At 37.4% G+C, this 15,366-nt stretch overlaps 1 protein-coding gene across 2 annotated transcripts in view; it reads right to left on the bottom strand.

Moving 5' to 3' along the window:
- Positions 1-15,366, bottom strand: part of NELL2 (neural EGFL like 2) — a 280,535-nt gene that overhangs the window by 193,809 nt on the left and 71,360 nt on the right. For both annotated transcript variants that reach the window (XM_081129767.1, XM_081129768.1), the window contains exons 5-10: positions 7,879-8,049; positions 7,676-7,772; positions 5,043-5,115; positions 4,792-4,874; positions 3,807-3,935; positions 2,220-2,322 (exon numbers count right to left, since the gene is read on the bottom strand). In XM_081129767.1, the coding sequence (XP_080985893.1) occupies positions 2,220-2,322; positions 3,807-3,935; positions 4,792-4,874; positions 5,043-5,115; positions 7,676-7,772; positions 7,879-8,049 (656 nt within the window). The remainder of the gene's footprint in view (positions 1-2,219; positions 2,323-3,806; positions 3,936-4,791; positions 4,875-5,042; positions 5,116-7,675; positions 7,773-7,878; positions 8,050-15,366) is intronic.

Genomic DNA, 15,366 nt, shown 5'->3' with positions numbered 1-15,366 from the left:
AACAATGATAATACTGGAAAAATTAACATAGGAAAATAAGACTTTACTTATCATATGTAACAGTGAGATACAAATGTATAACTAGTGGCTTCTTTCACCTTCAGAATATATGAAAATCTGAACAAGGTAAACAAGTCAGTTAATGATTACTAAATTTATTTTAAATGTCATTTATCTTTTATAAAATAAGTTTTTGCAAAACTTTTAAGAAGCACATTTCTTGAAGTATTTTTAGTGACTGATTTTAAAATTGTGCATGTGAAGACAGATTCTCAAAAAATCCCTCAGAACATTTACCATATAAACTAAATGCTTATTTCCCTTAGGAGAAAAAAATTCTATGAAAAAACCTTGCTAGCTCTAGTAAAGTGCTGAATTCATCAGAACTGGAAGTTCAAATACTAGAAATACAAACAGACAGACATAAATCCTCTATATTCCATGACACTAATGTCACTGAATATGACCAGAAAGACAGTCACATTGTCCTTGCTATTTTTAACCACATAAAATGAAAGACTCAGATGAATTATTCTGGCATTTCTTCAGTGATGTTGTGGTCCCCTCACTGATCACTTAGGTGCAGCATTCACTGTTTTATATACGAAGCAAACACAGTAGATTTTCCATCATTGACACCAAAGCCTGCCAGAAGCACTTTGCATTTATGAATCTCAAAATATTTTACCATTTCAGTGAGTCTAACTGCATGTTGTTGGGGTGATTTCAAGTATAGTCTGATTTAGTAGGCAGTTTACTGTTGGTAACAGAGACAAACGGTAAAATCAGAATAGAAATTCAGTACTTCTGACTAATGCATCTATCATGATGATCATTTCAATCAGCCCATCTCTAATAAAATCGACACCACTTAATGCAGATATATCAGACTCACAGGAAAAAATATACAAGTATTGGTGGAAAAAAAGAATAAAAGAAGTTAAAGCAAAAAGTCTAACTCCTGCTCTTGTCATGTTATGAATAGAAGGCCCTATGGAGGGCCCTTCTTCCTCCTATATCCAACTCTCTACAAAGAAAACTACAGAACATTGCCACTAGCTTTTAGTAATTAAGGCATATCCCAGGAAAAACTCAGATTACCTCTCACCAAGGAAATGAGCTAGTGACACGGGTAAGAACAATTACATTGAAGCATTCCTGGTTCAGCCAAAGCTACTTGAGGCTAATACACTTTCACGAAATGGATTGGCTTCAATGTAAATGCTAATAAAATTAAATATAAATGAGCTCCTGGGAAAATTAAATCAATGAACTACAAAACAACTCCCTGATTTTCCTCTGACAGTTGTCGCTCTCACCAGCAGTTAGCACATTGCACACTGTGTAGGTGACTGAGGTGTGGCAATGGCAATGGAAATGGGCCAGAGAAATAACCCTCTTTCTCTTCTACCCTTGCCCTTTCCCTCCCTTCCCATTTATCTCTGTCTCTGCATGTATATGATTATACTGCACTTACACAGCCCTATATATTCTACAGATGCACTTTATAACAACTTACTTTTCATATATGTTCCTCTCTCCCTTTGAGCAATAATTGCTAAATTTTAAATGCTCCTTTAAACAAGGATTTAAGGGCAGCCTTTTAAAGTATAAGTAACACAGATGCAATGCTTTCTGTTCTTGAATGAACCCATTTCAGGACAGCTAGGAATTCAAAGAGCATCTCCTGACATCAGAAGTGAACTGCATGGCTGCTATACAGCAGGACAATTGCTTACTCAGTGGTGTGAGCCTCTTTTTGTGAATAAAAGGCCATGGCCTTGTCCATAATGGACAATTCTATAACAATGTGGACTTCTGTGATTTGGGCTAACGAAGCTGGCATATCATCTATTGTTGAATGTAACTTGTATCATGGATTTTCTAGGTTATAATGACTAAAAGTAGACCATTTTTGACCTATTTATGTCAAGTAGTGGAATGAGAGAAATACCTTCCACTAAGTTTCTTACACCTTTCTATTACTGTCATTATGCAGAATAAATTCCTCCAAGAAAAGATTTCTCTGCTAAAATAAAGTAGAGCCTTTTAAATGGAAAAGAACTGATCAACCAAAAGAGAAAAGGTGTTCTTCCTATTTTCCACCATTTCGAGAAGTTATTTAGCTTGCCCAGATTGAACCAATGATGGGTGAATATTTATTAACACAAAGCTTTATTTTTGCCAGAGGAAGTATTCATCATAAAAGTTATGCTCACATTTGCATTCTTTACAGCACTTGCCATCCACGTATGCAGGAGCCGACTTAAGTGGGCAGTCAGGATCCGGGCAGATCAGAGTTTCACACTGGATGGTTCCATTCTGACAAGAAAACAACATTTAGGGAATTTCCAAGCTGCAGTTTGGTAGTCTTCAAGTATTTTTTAAATCTGCTTCTTAAATTTCAAAGTCTTCCCACAAAATTTCATGAATACCCCTCTTCTCTCTGTTCATTATACAATAAAACCCATAACACCGAGACCCACAGCAATACAAACTGGGTCAGAACACAGCTGGCGACTGGCTCCCACCTTCTGTCCAGCGAGTGACTGTAACTGCGCCAGGGTTCTCGCCTTGTGCAGCGAGGTGGATGAGGCTGGGGGGGTGGGGGGATGGCACATGCTGACTGGAGACAGCAGCCAACAGTGAGCCTGGGACACGCGTCTCCCCACATTACTCACCAAGTGAGTATCAACAGACCAGGAAAATAACTGCAGCCTTCCTGAAGGCCCAGCCTCAGGACTCGGAATCTGCCCCTGGGCATTTAGGATGGCACAGGCTGCCACCAAGAGGTGGAGGTGGCACGGACACTCACCACAAGAGGTGCCAACCTACAGGCAGAGTGGCAAGGAATTTGATTCCTGGAGGTCATCTAGGACTCCCAGGTTGCTAGCTGCTGTTCTAGTCATTTTATGGACCTCACTATACCACATCTCGTGTTTTACTCAGTTGAATTTTTGACCCCCAATTAACAAATTGGGAAGGCTTTCCTGTATTTTGAAAGGGCTATGACTTTAGTAGGAGCATAATATGTCCCTGAATAGAAAAATCACATAACGCATGCACACACGTGTGTGCTACCTTCGACTTTTTTACATGCGTGATATTCTGCTTTTGAATAAACTTGATGGACTTGGGGAAGTTTTTTTAAAAAAAAGACTAATTCACATAGACCTCTGATTTCTTTCCAGTTAACCAGTTTTAATAGATGAATTCGTGTGGAATTTGGAAGTTCAAAACCAAACTGCTTGTGAAGTTTGAAATAATAATAATGCACTAAATATTCTACTTGATTAGTGAGCAACTAGAGAAATCATATTTATTTAAACCCTATAATTTGTATTCCACTATATTAGCAAACACTTAAAGATGATCTTAATTAAACTCCATCATTTGTTTATATGCACCAATCTGGTCACAGTATTTCATGCTGCATTCAATTTAGTTTTATTAAAATACATTAATAAATATGTGAGGGGGAAATTCCTGGAAATGCTAAGGATCACAGGATAGAATCCTTTGAGAATCACCTACTAAACCAATTTAAATTGCTCAGTTCATGTGTGTACCAATAAATTTAAATGTTATAGCATTCCTGAGCCATAACAATCTTTACAGGCTCGAAAGTGTCTTTAATAATGCAGCACACGGTTCTTTAGATGTGACCGGGTTTGCTGGCCACGTTAGTGTTGTGCCTTTCTTATGGAAATGGGTCTTAAAATTTTCATGATTACATTATTTTAATAAATTTTTAAAGAGTGGGGGCATCCGAGGTCCCTTCCTCTGAAATCCAGCGAAAGCCATACCAGGCACGTGCAGTTCTTACAGCCGTCTGTCCAGGACTCGAATTCTCGGTAGGTGGTTCCCTTCACGGTGCAGGTTCTCTCGCAGTAGCACTGATCCAGCCTATTCATTCTCTGCTCAGCCCGAGACAACTGCGGCACAAAGAAAGGGGTTCAGACTGCTCACCATTCCAGCGATGCACAAATCAAAAATACTCCGGCAGTCATCCGATTGTGTTAGTGTATAGCAGTAACGATGGCTGTGCCCATCACCGATTTTTATAAATATATTTATAACTTTAATTTAAAAAAGAGGATTTTCTCCCTCTTATTTTTGTAAATTTGTTCTTGCCTTTGGAAAAAAAGTTTAATTTATAAGATATAAGTGAAGGCTAAGTCAAAATAGCATCGCCCACAATACAGAGAAGCGCTTTCCATTTGTAAAAATGTTTAATTTCATGACTATGTCAACTCAAGTGAAATCATAAATTTTAAAATTTATATTGTGTCAGAAACAAATCCTCCCTATACAACACAACTTTCAAGCTATTAGTGAGTACTATGTAAATGACAACAGCCTGATAAAATTGTAGGTAAGACAGTGAATTATCCTACAACTGCAACACAGTGTAGAAAGCATTTGTGGGACCATTTCCTTCACATAATCCTAGTGTCCACATTCTTTACAATATCCTCTCCTTCTGTTTAAAGAAAAACTCATTAAAATAAACACTAAAATAAACAATAAATCCTGTTGTAATAAGCAGTATAAAAAACAGGTAATCTGCCTTATTCATGACTTATTGAATCATTTGTTATATAGATGGCCAGGGTTTGAATATTTATAAGCCCTTTCCTTATGCAAGGGATTTAGATTTAGATTTAACCTTAGCAAAGAGTGTAGTATAAAAAAAGTCTCAAAGGTGAACATCTATGGTTATAAAAATATCTATAAAGAACCTCAAGGGTTTTTGAGCTCCCCCACACTGTATTTCTAAGTAGCTTTTACCTTGGCTGATGTTTTGGCCAAAATGTCCTGCAGCTCCATGATTTTCTGCACAAGTCCGTGGAAGTCATTGCAAGTTGGACAGGCTGAAATTGCAAACACTATATGGGTCAAGTTGTATTTATAAGGAGTTCAATCTGGTTAAGCCTATGCTGGCAACTCATATAGGAAACTCCAATTTCAAACTGACATCCTGGACAAAATTAAGCAAGAAGCACACTTTAATCACACAACACAAAACCTAATGGACTTACTGCGATTAAGATCTGGGCACTGAGCAATAAATCCCTGGGGCATGACAAGTAATTGCACATCTTGCATTATACCCTGTGTATGAAAAATTAAATAAAAACCATATTACTTTCATCTACCCAAATTATGTTCATCAAGTTCACAAAGGAAAACATTACAGGATAGAATCACCAAAATCCCTGAGTAAAATCTTTTTTAATACATTGCTTTGACTTCAAACCAAAGGGAAAGGAATACATAAGGGAAAATAGATGATTACCCATGGGCTCTCTTATTGATAATATTTTTAAAGCCTGAAGGTCAAATGTCAAGATATAATTAAGAGGCAATAGTCATGTTATTTTGAGAAGTTATTTTTACTTAGCCACTGAAGTAAGTCTTGAAAATGACCTTTAAAAATCAACCTGAAAATCATTCCTGGTTTCAGCAACGGTAAAATTGATACCAATTTTAAATTAACTGCAATCATCAAAAGAAAAGAACAGAATAACTGAGTTATAAAAGCAATGCTCATTTGAGCATTTCTCATTTTTCAGGGCAATCTTTTAAAACTAATATCTCAACTCGAAAAGGACAAGAGATAAATTAAACAGCTATACAAGCCTCAGTGACAAGTCCTTAAGAGTACAGAAAGTTTAGCATGAAATTTTTTAAATGCCAGCTGGAAATAACACATTTTACAGAAGGCCACATTACATGTTTCTAGGCAAAATTTACATGCATCCTCAGTCATTAAGGTGTAATTAGCTTCCAGCTTTTGGGACTCTGAAAGCAATGGCCAAAAGGTAGCTCAGGAATGGCCTCATCAGACACTCTCCAGCTGCCCCTTTCACCAACCACCCTCCTCTCTTCTTTCATCAACTTTGTATATTTTCTTTAATATTATTTCACTTTATCTCTTTGAGAAACGCAAACAGAAAGTCTAGTGACAGGAGTGATGGTACCAACATATTTTCAAGACAATTTTGGATAAAGATTTACCAAACACTGACCAATAACCTTCTAGCTATTTTATCTGATTAATGGCGTGGTACAAAAAGAATGGCAATGTGAAGGATAAGCATTTTAGTGTTCTGTGGCAAGTGCTGGACCTGTTGTCTGCTTGGGTTTAAATTGAGGGGGCAATTTATATAAAAACTCCTATCACTTGGAAGAGGCAAGATAAAAACAAGGCTACTGTGTATATGTGCACAGCACATCTCTAGTAGGCACCATTCAGTCAACAATAAAAGTATGATCCCTAGAGTAGTGCACATAATTAATGTATGAGAAGGATTCTGAGGCCTCATCTGGGCTCCATGGGAAAGACTGTTATGATTAAATAGAGAAGAGACTTGTCACTCACGGCGCAAATTTGCCATCCCTTACATGGGAAAACAGCATTGAATTTTCAGGATTTGCAAAAATGGGACCAATTCCCCGTGACTAGCTTCAGAGAAGCTACTTAACCTCCATGAGCAGGTTTATGCATATGTGAAGAGGGGAAGAAAGGGCAAAAAAGACCTTGCATCAAAGCCAGCAAGACTAGGATTAGATGAAATAACATATTCAAAGCACATGGTTTCCAGGTAACAGATGAAGTTTCACTTTTAAAAACACCATTCTAGAATTATAAACCCTGCTTAGAATACAATTTTAAAGTTATCGGTACCTCCTCCACCTAAAATTCCACGAGTTGGACACACCCCCTATCATTCTTTTAACAACCATTTGCCAGGCCACTTGTGTATCATAGTCACTGGGGAACAAATGATTACACTTATGGAACAAGAAACATTCTGGATTTTATTCCTTTAAATACAGAAAGTTAAGTGGCATGTCTTTTAGATCCTCTACAATGTGGAATTCTACAGAGTGTGTCTCTAAGTAAACATTAAGAAAAAGATATAAATTACGACTGTTTTCTACTTTATGTTTTTATTGGTTTCAGAGAGGAAGGGAGAGGGAGAGAGATAGAAACATCAATGAGAAACATTGATCAGCTGCTTCCTGCAAGCCCCCTACTGGGGACCAAGCCTGCACCCCAGGCATGTGCCCTGACTGGAAATCGAACCATAAGCTCCGGGTTCATGGGTAAACCCTCAACCACTGAGCCACACTGGCTGGGCTACTTTCTACTTTTGATAGATTTTTTTGTGTGTATACATATATATGTTTGTGTGTGTATATATATATATATATTTGTGCATATATATATTGCTTTCTCACTTTCTAGTGTATAAGGAGACCATGAATAATAAATATTAAAAAGCTTTCAATTCTCTATTAATAATATCCCTGTGAAAGTATCATCAAACTTTATATTTCAGTAGTGGAGAGTTTATTTATATACTAACATTTTAGACTTTTATTACTTTGAATGCCTAACTTCGAGAATGATATGTTAACTGCCCTGCTTGTAGTCTTGTGATCTTCTCTGAATGTCTAAAGATCAAACTCATTAGGGGAAAAAGAGAAAGTGGTGTTTGTCAGCTAAATAACACATAGCATAAAAAAGCCAAAATAGAAATAAACAAATAGAAAAAAACTACACAAATCATTTTGTTTCACACCATAAACAGTAAAATGCACTTTTCCAAACTCATCAAAAAGCATTTATATATACGCTTATGCTCAGACTTTAGTCAAAAGATACCTTAAAATATCCGTGCGCATTATTTCTCTGTCCCAGCCAAAATGTTGTGCCCACAGGCAAGTCTATGGAGGGCTTTTCCACCACTCTCTCATATATTCTGCAAAATAAGAAACATCAGGTAAGTAATGTCAGCGAGCCAGTAAGGTAAGCGGCAGTCATTTCTTAGCATCTCCCATGCCCTGAACTGCGAACATGTCACTTACTTATTGCAGTCAACGTGTAAAGTCAGGTGGGAGGCACTGACGGCCAAGGAAAGCTTGTGCCACTTGTCATCGGCCAAAATGTACGGAAAGACCTCGGTGTGCGCGCGGCGGCCCGAGCGGTAGTGCAGCCTGACTTCGTTCCGGTGGCCGCTGCTTTCGAGTTCCAGGTACCTGCACGGGGCAGAGCGCAGGGGCCCGGTGACGGTGCCGTTCACGGGCGGCTGCCACGACCTCGGCTCCAGAAGGGCGGAGGAGGTGTGCTTCCCCGTCCCTCCCCCTAAGACCAACGGGACATTATATCATGAAACAAACCTAAGAAGAGTCTAAAAGATGGAAGTCAAAAAACAAACAGCGAGGGACTCAGGACCCGAGGAACAAGACAATGGTGAGCTCCCTGGGTTTTCTTTCTGCCTCATATATGCACACTTGGAACTGAAGAAGCCTGCAGCCTGGAAATACCAAGCGATGCGATGGGGGGGGAGAAGAAACAGTCTGCTCTCTCTAGCCCGAGTACCAAGAAAGAGGGAGACTGGCAAGGCAAAAACTTTTAGAAAATAATCTCTTCATTCCAGTCAAACACCAAAGAAAAAAACCATGGTCACGCCCTCAATCATGCCAGCAAGGGCTAAATGGGGACACTGGATTTTCATCATCTTGAGGCAGAAATGATGTACCCAACACCTCCGCTAGGGTGGTGAGAGAAGACTTTTAACCCAGCTCAGCTGGCCAGTCATAAAGTTTCCCGGCATCAGTGGAGACCACATGAGGAGGAGCTTGGTGTCCCGCCCTCAAAGGCAGTAACAAAGCACTGTTACTCTCCTGACTGTGACAGTGTCAGAGGAAGCTCAGCAGAGTCAGGGCTTTCAGCACACGGCAGTAATAAGACCATCTCTACCAGCAGAGGCCATGTGGCGAGCGGGAAACTTTACCCTCACCCAGGAGTAATACAAGCTCCCCTTCAGTTCTTAACAGAAGGTCAAGTGGAGAACCCAGACTTCAACTTCCTCCTGTGAGTAAGAAGGAGGCACTCTCCCATCCTGACAAAGCAGTGTCAGAGAAATCTAGGTAAAACAGGGAGTGGAAACAAGATCCAAGCCTCAGAACATGATACAAGAATGAGCAGGTTTAAACTGAAAACCATAGGCCATACCAAGACCAAAAAGATCTCAAATTAATGACAAAAAGACAATAGATAGATGATGATGATGATGATTGATAGATAGATGATGATAGATAGATAGATGATGATAGATAGATAGATGATAGATGATAGATAGATAGATAGATAGATAGATAGATAGATAGATAGATAGAGAGATAGAGATAGAGAGATAGATAGATAGATAGATAGATAGATAGATAGATAGATAGATAGATAGATAGATAGATAGATATAGATAGATGATAGATAGATAGATATAGATGATAGATGATAGATAGATAGATAGAGATAGATAGATAGAGATAGATAGATGATAGATAGATAGATAGATAGATAGATAGATAGATAGATAGATGATAGATAGATAGATGATAGATAGATAGATAGATGAGAGAGAGAGAGACAGAGAGAGAGAGACAGATAGATAGAGATTGATAGATAGATAGATAGATAGATAGATAGATAGATAGATAGATAGATAGATATTAACAGCAAGATGATAAAGATGTTGTTACCTGACAAAGATTTTAAAGAATCACTGATAAAAAGAAGCAATAACAGATATATTTGAATACACTTGAAACAACAACAACAACGAAAAACAGAAAACCTCAGCAAAGAAATAGAAAAACCAAATAAACAAAGAATCAAACGGAAGTTTTAGAACTGGAAAATATGATAACTGAAATAAAAGGCTTAAAGGACAGGATAACCGGTAGAATGAAGGGCACCGTGAAAAGAATCAGTTAACCGAAAGATAAAAATTACCCAGTCTGAACAACAGGAGGAAAATAGTCTTAGAGAACTGTGAAACTATAACAAAAGGTCTAAGATTTGTATAATTAGAATCCATAAAAGAAGACAAAGAGGATGGGCTGAAAAAGTACTTGACTAAATAATGACTGAAAACTTCCCAAGCTTGGCAAGAAACAAACTCACAGATTCAAGAATCTAAGCAAACCCCACACAAGACCAACTTAAAGAAATACTCATCATAATTAGATTTCTAAAAACTAAAAACAAAGAAAAAATATTACAAGCATACAGAAAAAAAATCAATACATTATATATAGGAAAAGGGAAATTGGAATGGCAGTGGATTTCTCAGCAGCAGCAATGGAAACAGAAGGCAGTGACACAATATTTTTCATGGGATGAAAGAAAAATCTATCAGCCAAGAATCCTATATCCAGCAAAAATACTCTCAGAAATTGGGAAGAAACCAAGACATTATCAAATGAAGACAAACTGATATAATTTGAATCAAGTTTTAAACTTCGATGTGTTATGTTTAAGGAACCTCATGAACACTCAAGAGGACATGCAGAACTGTAAGTCTGTACCTCCTAATCCCCTTCACAGCTTCAGCCATCCTCTCACCGCCCAGCCTACTGGCAACTATCAGTGTGTTGTCTGTATGTATGAGTCTGTTTTGTTTGCTCATTTGTTTCATTTTTTTATATTACTCATATAACTGAAATGATACAGTAGTTGTCTTTCTCTGACTTATTTTGAAGATACCCTCTAGGTCTTTCCATGTTGTCAGGGGATTAAGAGTTGCAAACTTAGAGTTATAACATAAATAAATCCTGGGTATGTAAAGAACAGCACAGGGAATACAGTAGATGATGTTGCAGTAACTTTGTACAGTGACAGATGGTTACTAGACACCTCGCGGTGATCACTTCGTAAAGCATGCAAATGTCAAATTACTGTTGTACACCTGAAACTAATATAATACTGTATGTCAACTAGATTTTAATTAAAAAGAGCTTTACATTCCAGAATGAAAAAAATAAAAAAGAGAGGACATGTCTGAGGTGGAAACAGGTCCCTAGTAGAGATAAAAATTTGGAAGTCAAAGGCATATAGATTGTATTGAAAGCCATGAAGGCATGGGGAATACCTCAGGAATTACTACAGATGAAAGAAGGGCACTTTCACATTTTGAGGAGAAACCAGCAAAAACAAACAAAAAACAATAAGTGTGGCTAGTAAGATTAGACGAGTGAAAAGTGAGAATGGTGTCCCAAAGGCCTAGTGATGAAGCAGGTGCCTCAAGGAAGAGGGAGTAATGAACTGCATCGAATACTACTAATAGGTCAAATAAGATAAAGACTGAACCACTGGATTTAGCAAATCAGTTTTCTGGTGACCCTAAAGCTATTCCAGAAAATCTTATAGAAAATAAAGCCTTCTTGAAGTAGGCTCAAGAGAGAACAGCAGACAGAAATAAGAGATAACAGGTACAGACACTTTGGGAGAAACTGAAAGGCAGCTGATGAAAGATACAGTCAACAGAGGTTTTTCTTTATTTCGATTTGTAAGAAATACTACACATTTTTGTATACTGCTGGGAATAAACTGTAGAAGCCAGAAATTAGCCATAATTGAAAGAGGCAAGAATTTAGAATAAAACAGAAACTATAAATTAAAACATAGATCAATTACATGTTAACTACATAAAATTTAAAAAGTCCTCAACAGAAAAAAAAATAGTATAAATAAAAGTAAACCATAAATTACATTCTATAAGATAAAATTAAATACATGATATGTCAGTGGTTAATGAAAAGCACCTGCAAATCAATAAGAAAAGCAACTTAATGGATTTACCAATCAGATAAGCAATAATCAAAATGTAATAATATCTAGTGCCAATAAGAATGTGGAAAAATAAACACTATGACGTACTATTTGTAGCAAAATAAATTTACAGTGACTTCTTAAAAGGCAGTTTGCTAAAACTATCAATACACTTAATGTACATACACTTTAAATCACAATTTCAAATCTACCAATCCATGTAAAATAACTGCACAAATTAGCAATGATATACGCAGAAGGTTCTGACTGCAGATTTATTTAAAATATTAAAAAACTGATAAAATGCCAACTATTTACTCAGAGTAATTATGATACATCCATATTCTAAAACACTATGCCACTCTACAGAAGAATGACATTCAGAAATAAAACAATGTCACAGTTTACTACTGAGTAAACAAAACAGAAGAGCTCTCTATAGAATTCCATTTTGTCTGCAAAAACTATGTGTGTATTTACACAAGAAACAATCAAGAAGGATACGTGTCAAATGTTAAGAGTGGTTACCTCAAGGGGTACAATTATGGGGAAAGAATGGGAAAAACCTTAAATATATTTTTATATCTTTGAATTTTCTTCATTAATTATGTATTAATTTTTAACATAATATGTAGTAAAATTCTATTTTAGATTTAAAAAGAAACCAAGCAGTCAAGAACATAAACCATAGTTAGAAGTTATTAAGAATAAAACTCCTTGTTTTTGCCTGGCAGGGCGTGGCTCAGCGGTTGAGCATCGACCTAGGATCCAGGAGATCGGGGTCCAATTCCCGGTCAGGGCCCATGCCCGGGTTGCAGGCTCGATCCCCAGTCGGGGGCTCGATCCCCAGGAGGCAGCCGATCAATGACTCTCTCATCACTGATGTTTCTACCTCTCTCTCTCCTTCTCTTTTCCCCTCTCTGAAATCAATGAAGATATATTTTAAAATAATAATAATAAAACTTGTTTAGTTTTTGATCCAAAAAACACCAGAGTTTCTATATTATTTAATAACAGGTAGTCATTATTAGTTCAACTAGTGAATTCTATAATGACAGAGAGGCGTCTGCATTTTTAAAAAAAATAACATTAGCAAACCCACAGGCCCATTGCTATATAGTTGTCACCCTTAACCCACTGAGGCATAAGCCCTGTTATTGCCATCCTCCTCTAGCTGTTATTAGAAATGGTACCTATATTGAATTCCTGAACTTGAGGCACGAAAGTAGCCTTTAATAACAATGAAGCTGACACTATGCCCCATAAACAAGAATAACCTTTCAGAAGTTAAATATTTGACCAATAGTTACATTTTCATTAGCATCACTCAGTTTTTAAAAAATGAAATATAGAATACGAAAAACATTTAATAAAGAAAAAATAAATAATGATGTAAAACACTTAAAAGTATGTCCAGTATATATCTAGTATTCAATTAAAATTAATTCTCATTAAAATAAGAAAAAAAAGTTGAAAAGGAGTTGACCCATAGCTTCAAAACCAGTCACTGTAAGATGCATAAACTTGTATGGAGACATAAATCTCAGGAAAATATGATTATCGCATAATTATGAATTAAAAGTATCTGCAATGAACACTAGGCCTTTTAATGAATCATTTTTCTAGTAACAGTCATATTCATTTTGGGAACTCTAGTGTTCCCCATTGGTGATGTCTCTGTGAGAGGCAGGCCTGCTTCCCCTCCCCCCACTGCCCCAAGGCCAAGCAGAGCAAAGAGATTAAACATTCCTGCACCCCTCATGGCGGTGGTGAGCCACTTCTCCTCTCTGGACCTCATTTGATTGCTCAGCTCTAATATGAGGATGGGAATCATACTTGCCTCAAAGGACTTCTGTGAGGATCTGAAAGAGCTGATTTAAGACAGCACTTGGAACATTACTGTGCACAAACAAAACACTCAATAAAGATAGTATATGAGCTATCTTTCTCATTTCAAAAAGCAAAGAGGTCAAATCCTTCTCTTCCTTCCCAGGTCACAGCCAGGGGCAGGCCCATGACACACCGCAGCAATCAGACCCTCTTTCTCAAGATTCAGATTCTTAATGGAGCACAGCCAGGAAGGGAGGGAAGGAACCTGCACTGTGCAGGGCCAGCAGCTTCCACTCAGTTATGTTAAGGTCATTCTGCATTCTCTTTCCTGCTTGCTGGCCCACCAGGGAGCCTCCAGTTATTGCCTGTTCCAAATTCTGCTGCTTCAGGATCCCATCAGCTCTGTCAGCTGCCCTCCCACCCACCACCTCCAAAGTCCCTTTACAACCAAGAATCCTAACTGATACATTACCATTTGATCATGGGAGAAATATGCAATTCAAACAAAACGTATCAATGTTTTAAAAAGTGATTGAGTGATAGAAATATGGGTCATTTTTTAAACTTTTTATATACTTTTTATTTATTTATTTTTAATATGTTTTTATTGATTTCAGAGAGAGGAAGGGAGAGAGAGAGAAACATCAATGAGAGAGAAACATCGATCAGCTGCCTCTTGCATGCCCCCTACTGGGGATGGAGCCTGAAACCTGGGCATGTGCCCTGACCCAGAATCGAACTGTGGCCTCCTGGTTTATACACTGACACTCAACCACTGAGCCATGCCAGCTGGGTCATAAGTAATTTTTTTAACCTTCCTTTTATTGTCCTTTATTTTCCCTTTTATCTTTAATGAGTATTTACTACCTTTAATTAAAAGTCACATTTTAAATCCCAAGAAGATAATTTGTCACACTTGAACATATCATGTCTTCCTGATTTGTTATTAATAATTTTGAGAGGCAACTAAAATCAGAAATAAAGTTCACCCTTTATCACAATTTATGGCTTTGTTACTCACATATCTTTTGCATTGAAAGAAATATAAACTAATTCAAGATTAAGCTTCAGAGAAGTAGGCAACAGTGGCAGGGCATCCTTCATTTTAACATTTTAACAGCCTCCTTCATAACTCAAGACCCAAGGGTAAAAATAAAGCCACGTCTCATCCGACAAAAAGGTTGCACACAACATGAGAGGAGAATTTTTCTGCTGCCTTAAATTAAACCTAAGTAGAAAAAAGATCAGATCATCTCAGTACATTAAGCTCTAAGCCAGTTGTAAATTAATCACCTGGAAAAGAAAGCCACATGCACTCTTAGTGCCAAATATATCTTTAGTGTAGTTCATGGCTGGCACAATTGCAAAGGAATTTCATGCACAGGCTTTGGAACTGAAAGCCCAGGTCAGCTTCACTACCTATGACCCGATCTCTCACTGTCTCAGTTTCCTCATCTGTACAATGAGAACTCAGTGTCATAATCCATATAAAGCAGGTGTCTAAAACATAAGAACTCCATAAACAGTATCTATTGTTATTATTTGTTAATAATCCCAATTAGGCATCATTTATAATAAAGTCCAGCCTCTGATAGCCAGATCTGTGAGTAACAAGCAATTTGGATACAATTTTAAGTGAGTCAATTAATATTATGTGGGTCCTGGCATAACCAATGAAATATGAAAAGTGAAGTCCAGTGGTAGGGCCAAAATTATCATTAGGTAGATTTGTTCATTTGTCACAGAAAATTGACTATTTCACCTCGCTACTTCCAGTGAGTCCCTCAGATATTGCGGGAGATGGGACAGTTGGGGAGAAAAAGTGTATTTTTTGGCATCCCTCAGTCGAACCATATTGATTCTGTTTTTGTTAAAATGTTTTGCTTGTTGCCAGGTGCTATAATGCAGCA

Source organism: Miniopterus schreibersii (genome assembly GCF_964146895.1).
Source record: "Miniopterus schreibersii genome assembly, chromosome: 2".
NCBI classification, from domain to species: domain Eukaryota; kingdom Metazoa; phylum Chordata; class Mammalia; order Chiroptera; family Miniopteridae; genus Miniopterus; species Miniopterus schreibersii.
Note: the sequence above shows the minus strand (reverse complement) of the source record. Positions and strands in the feature narration are given on the sequence as shown.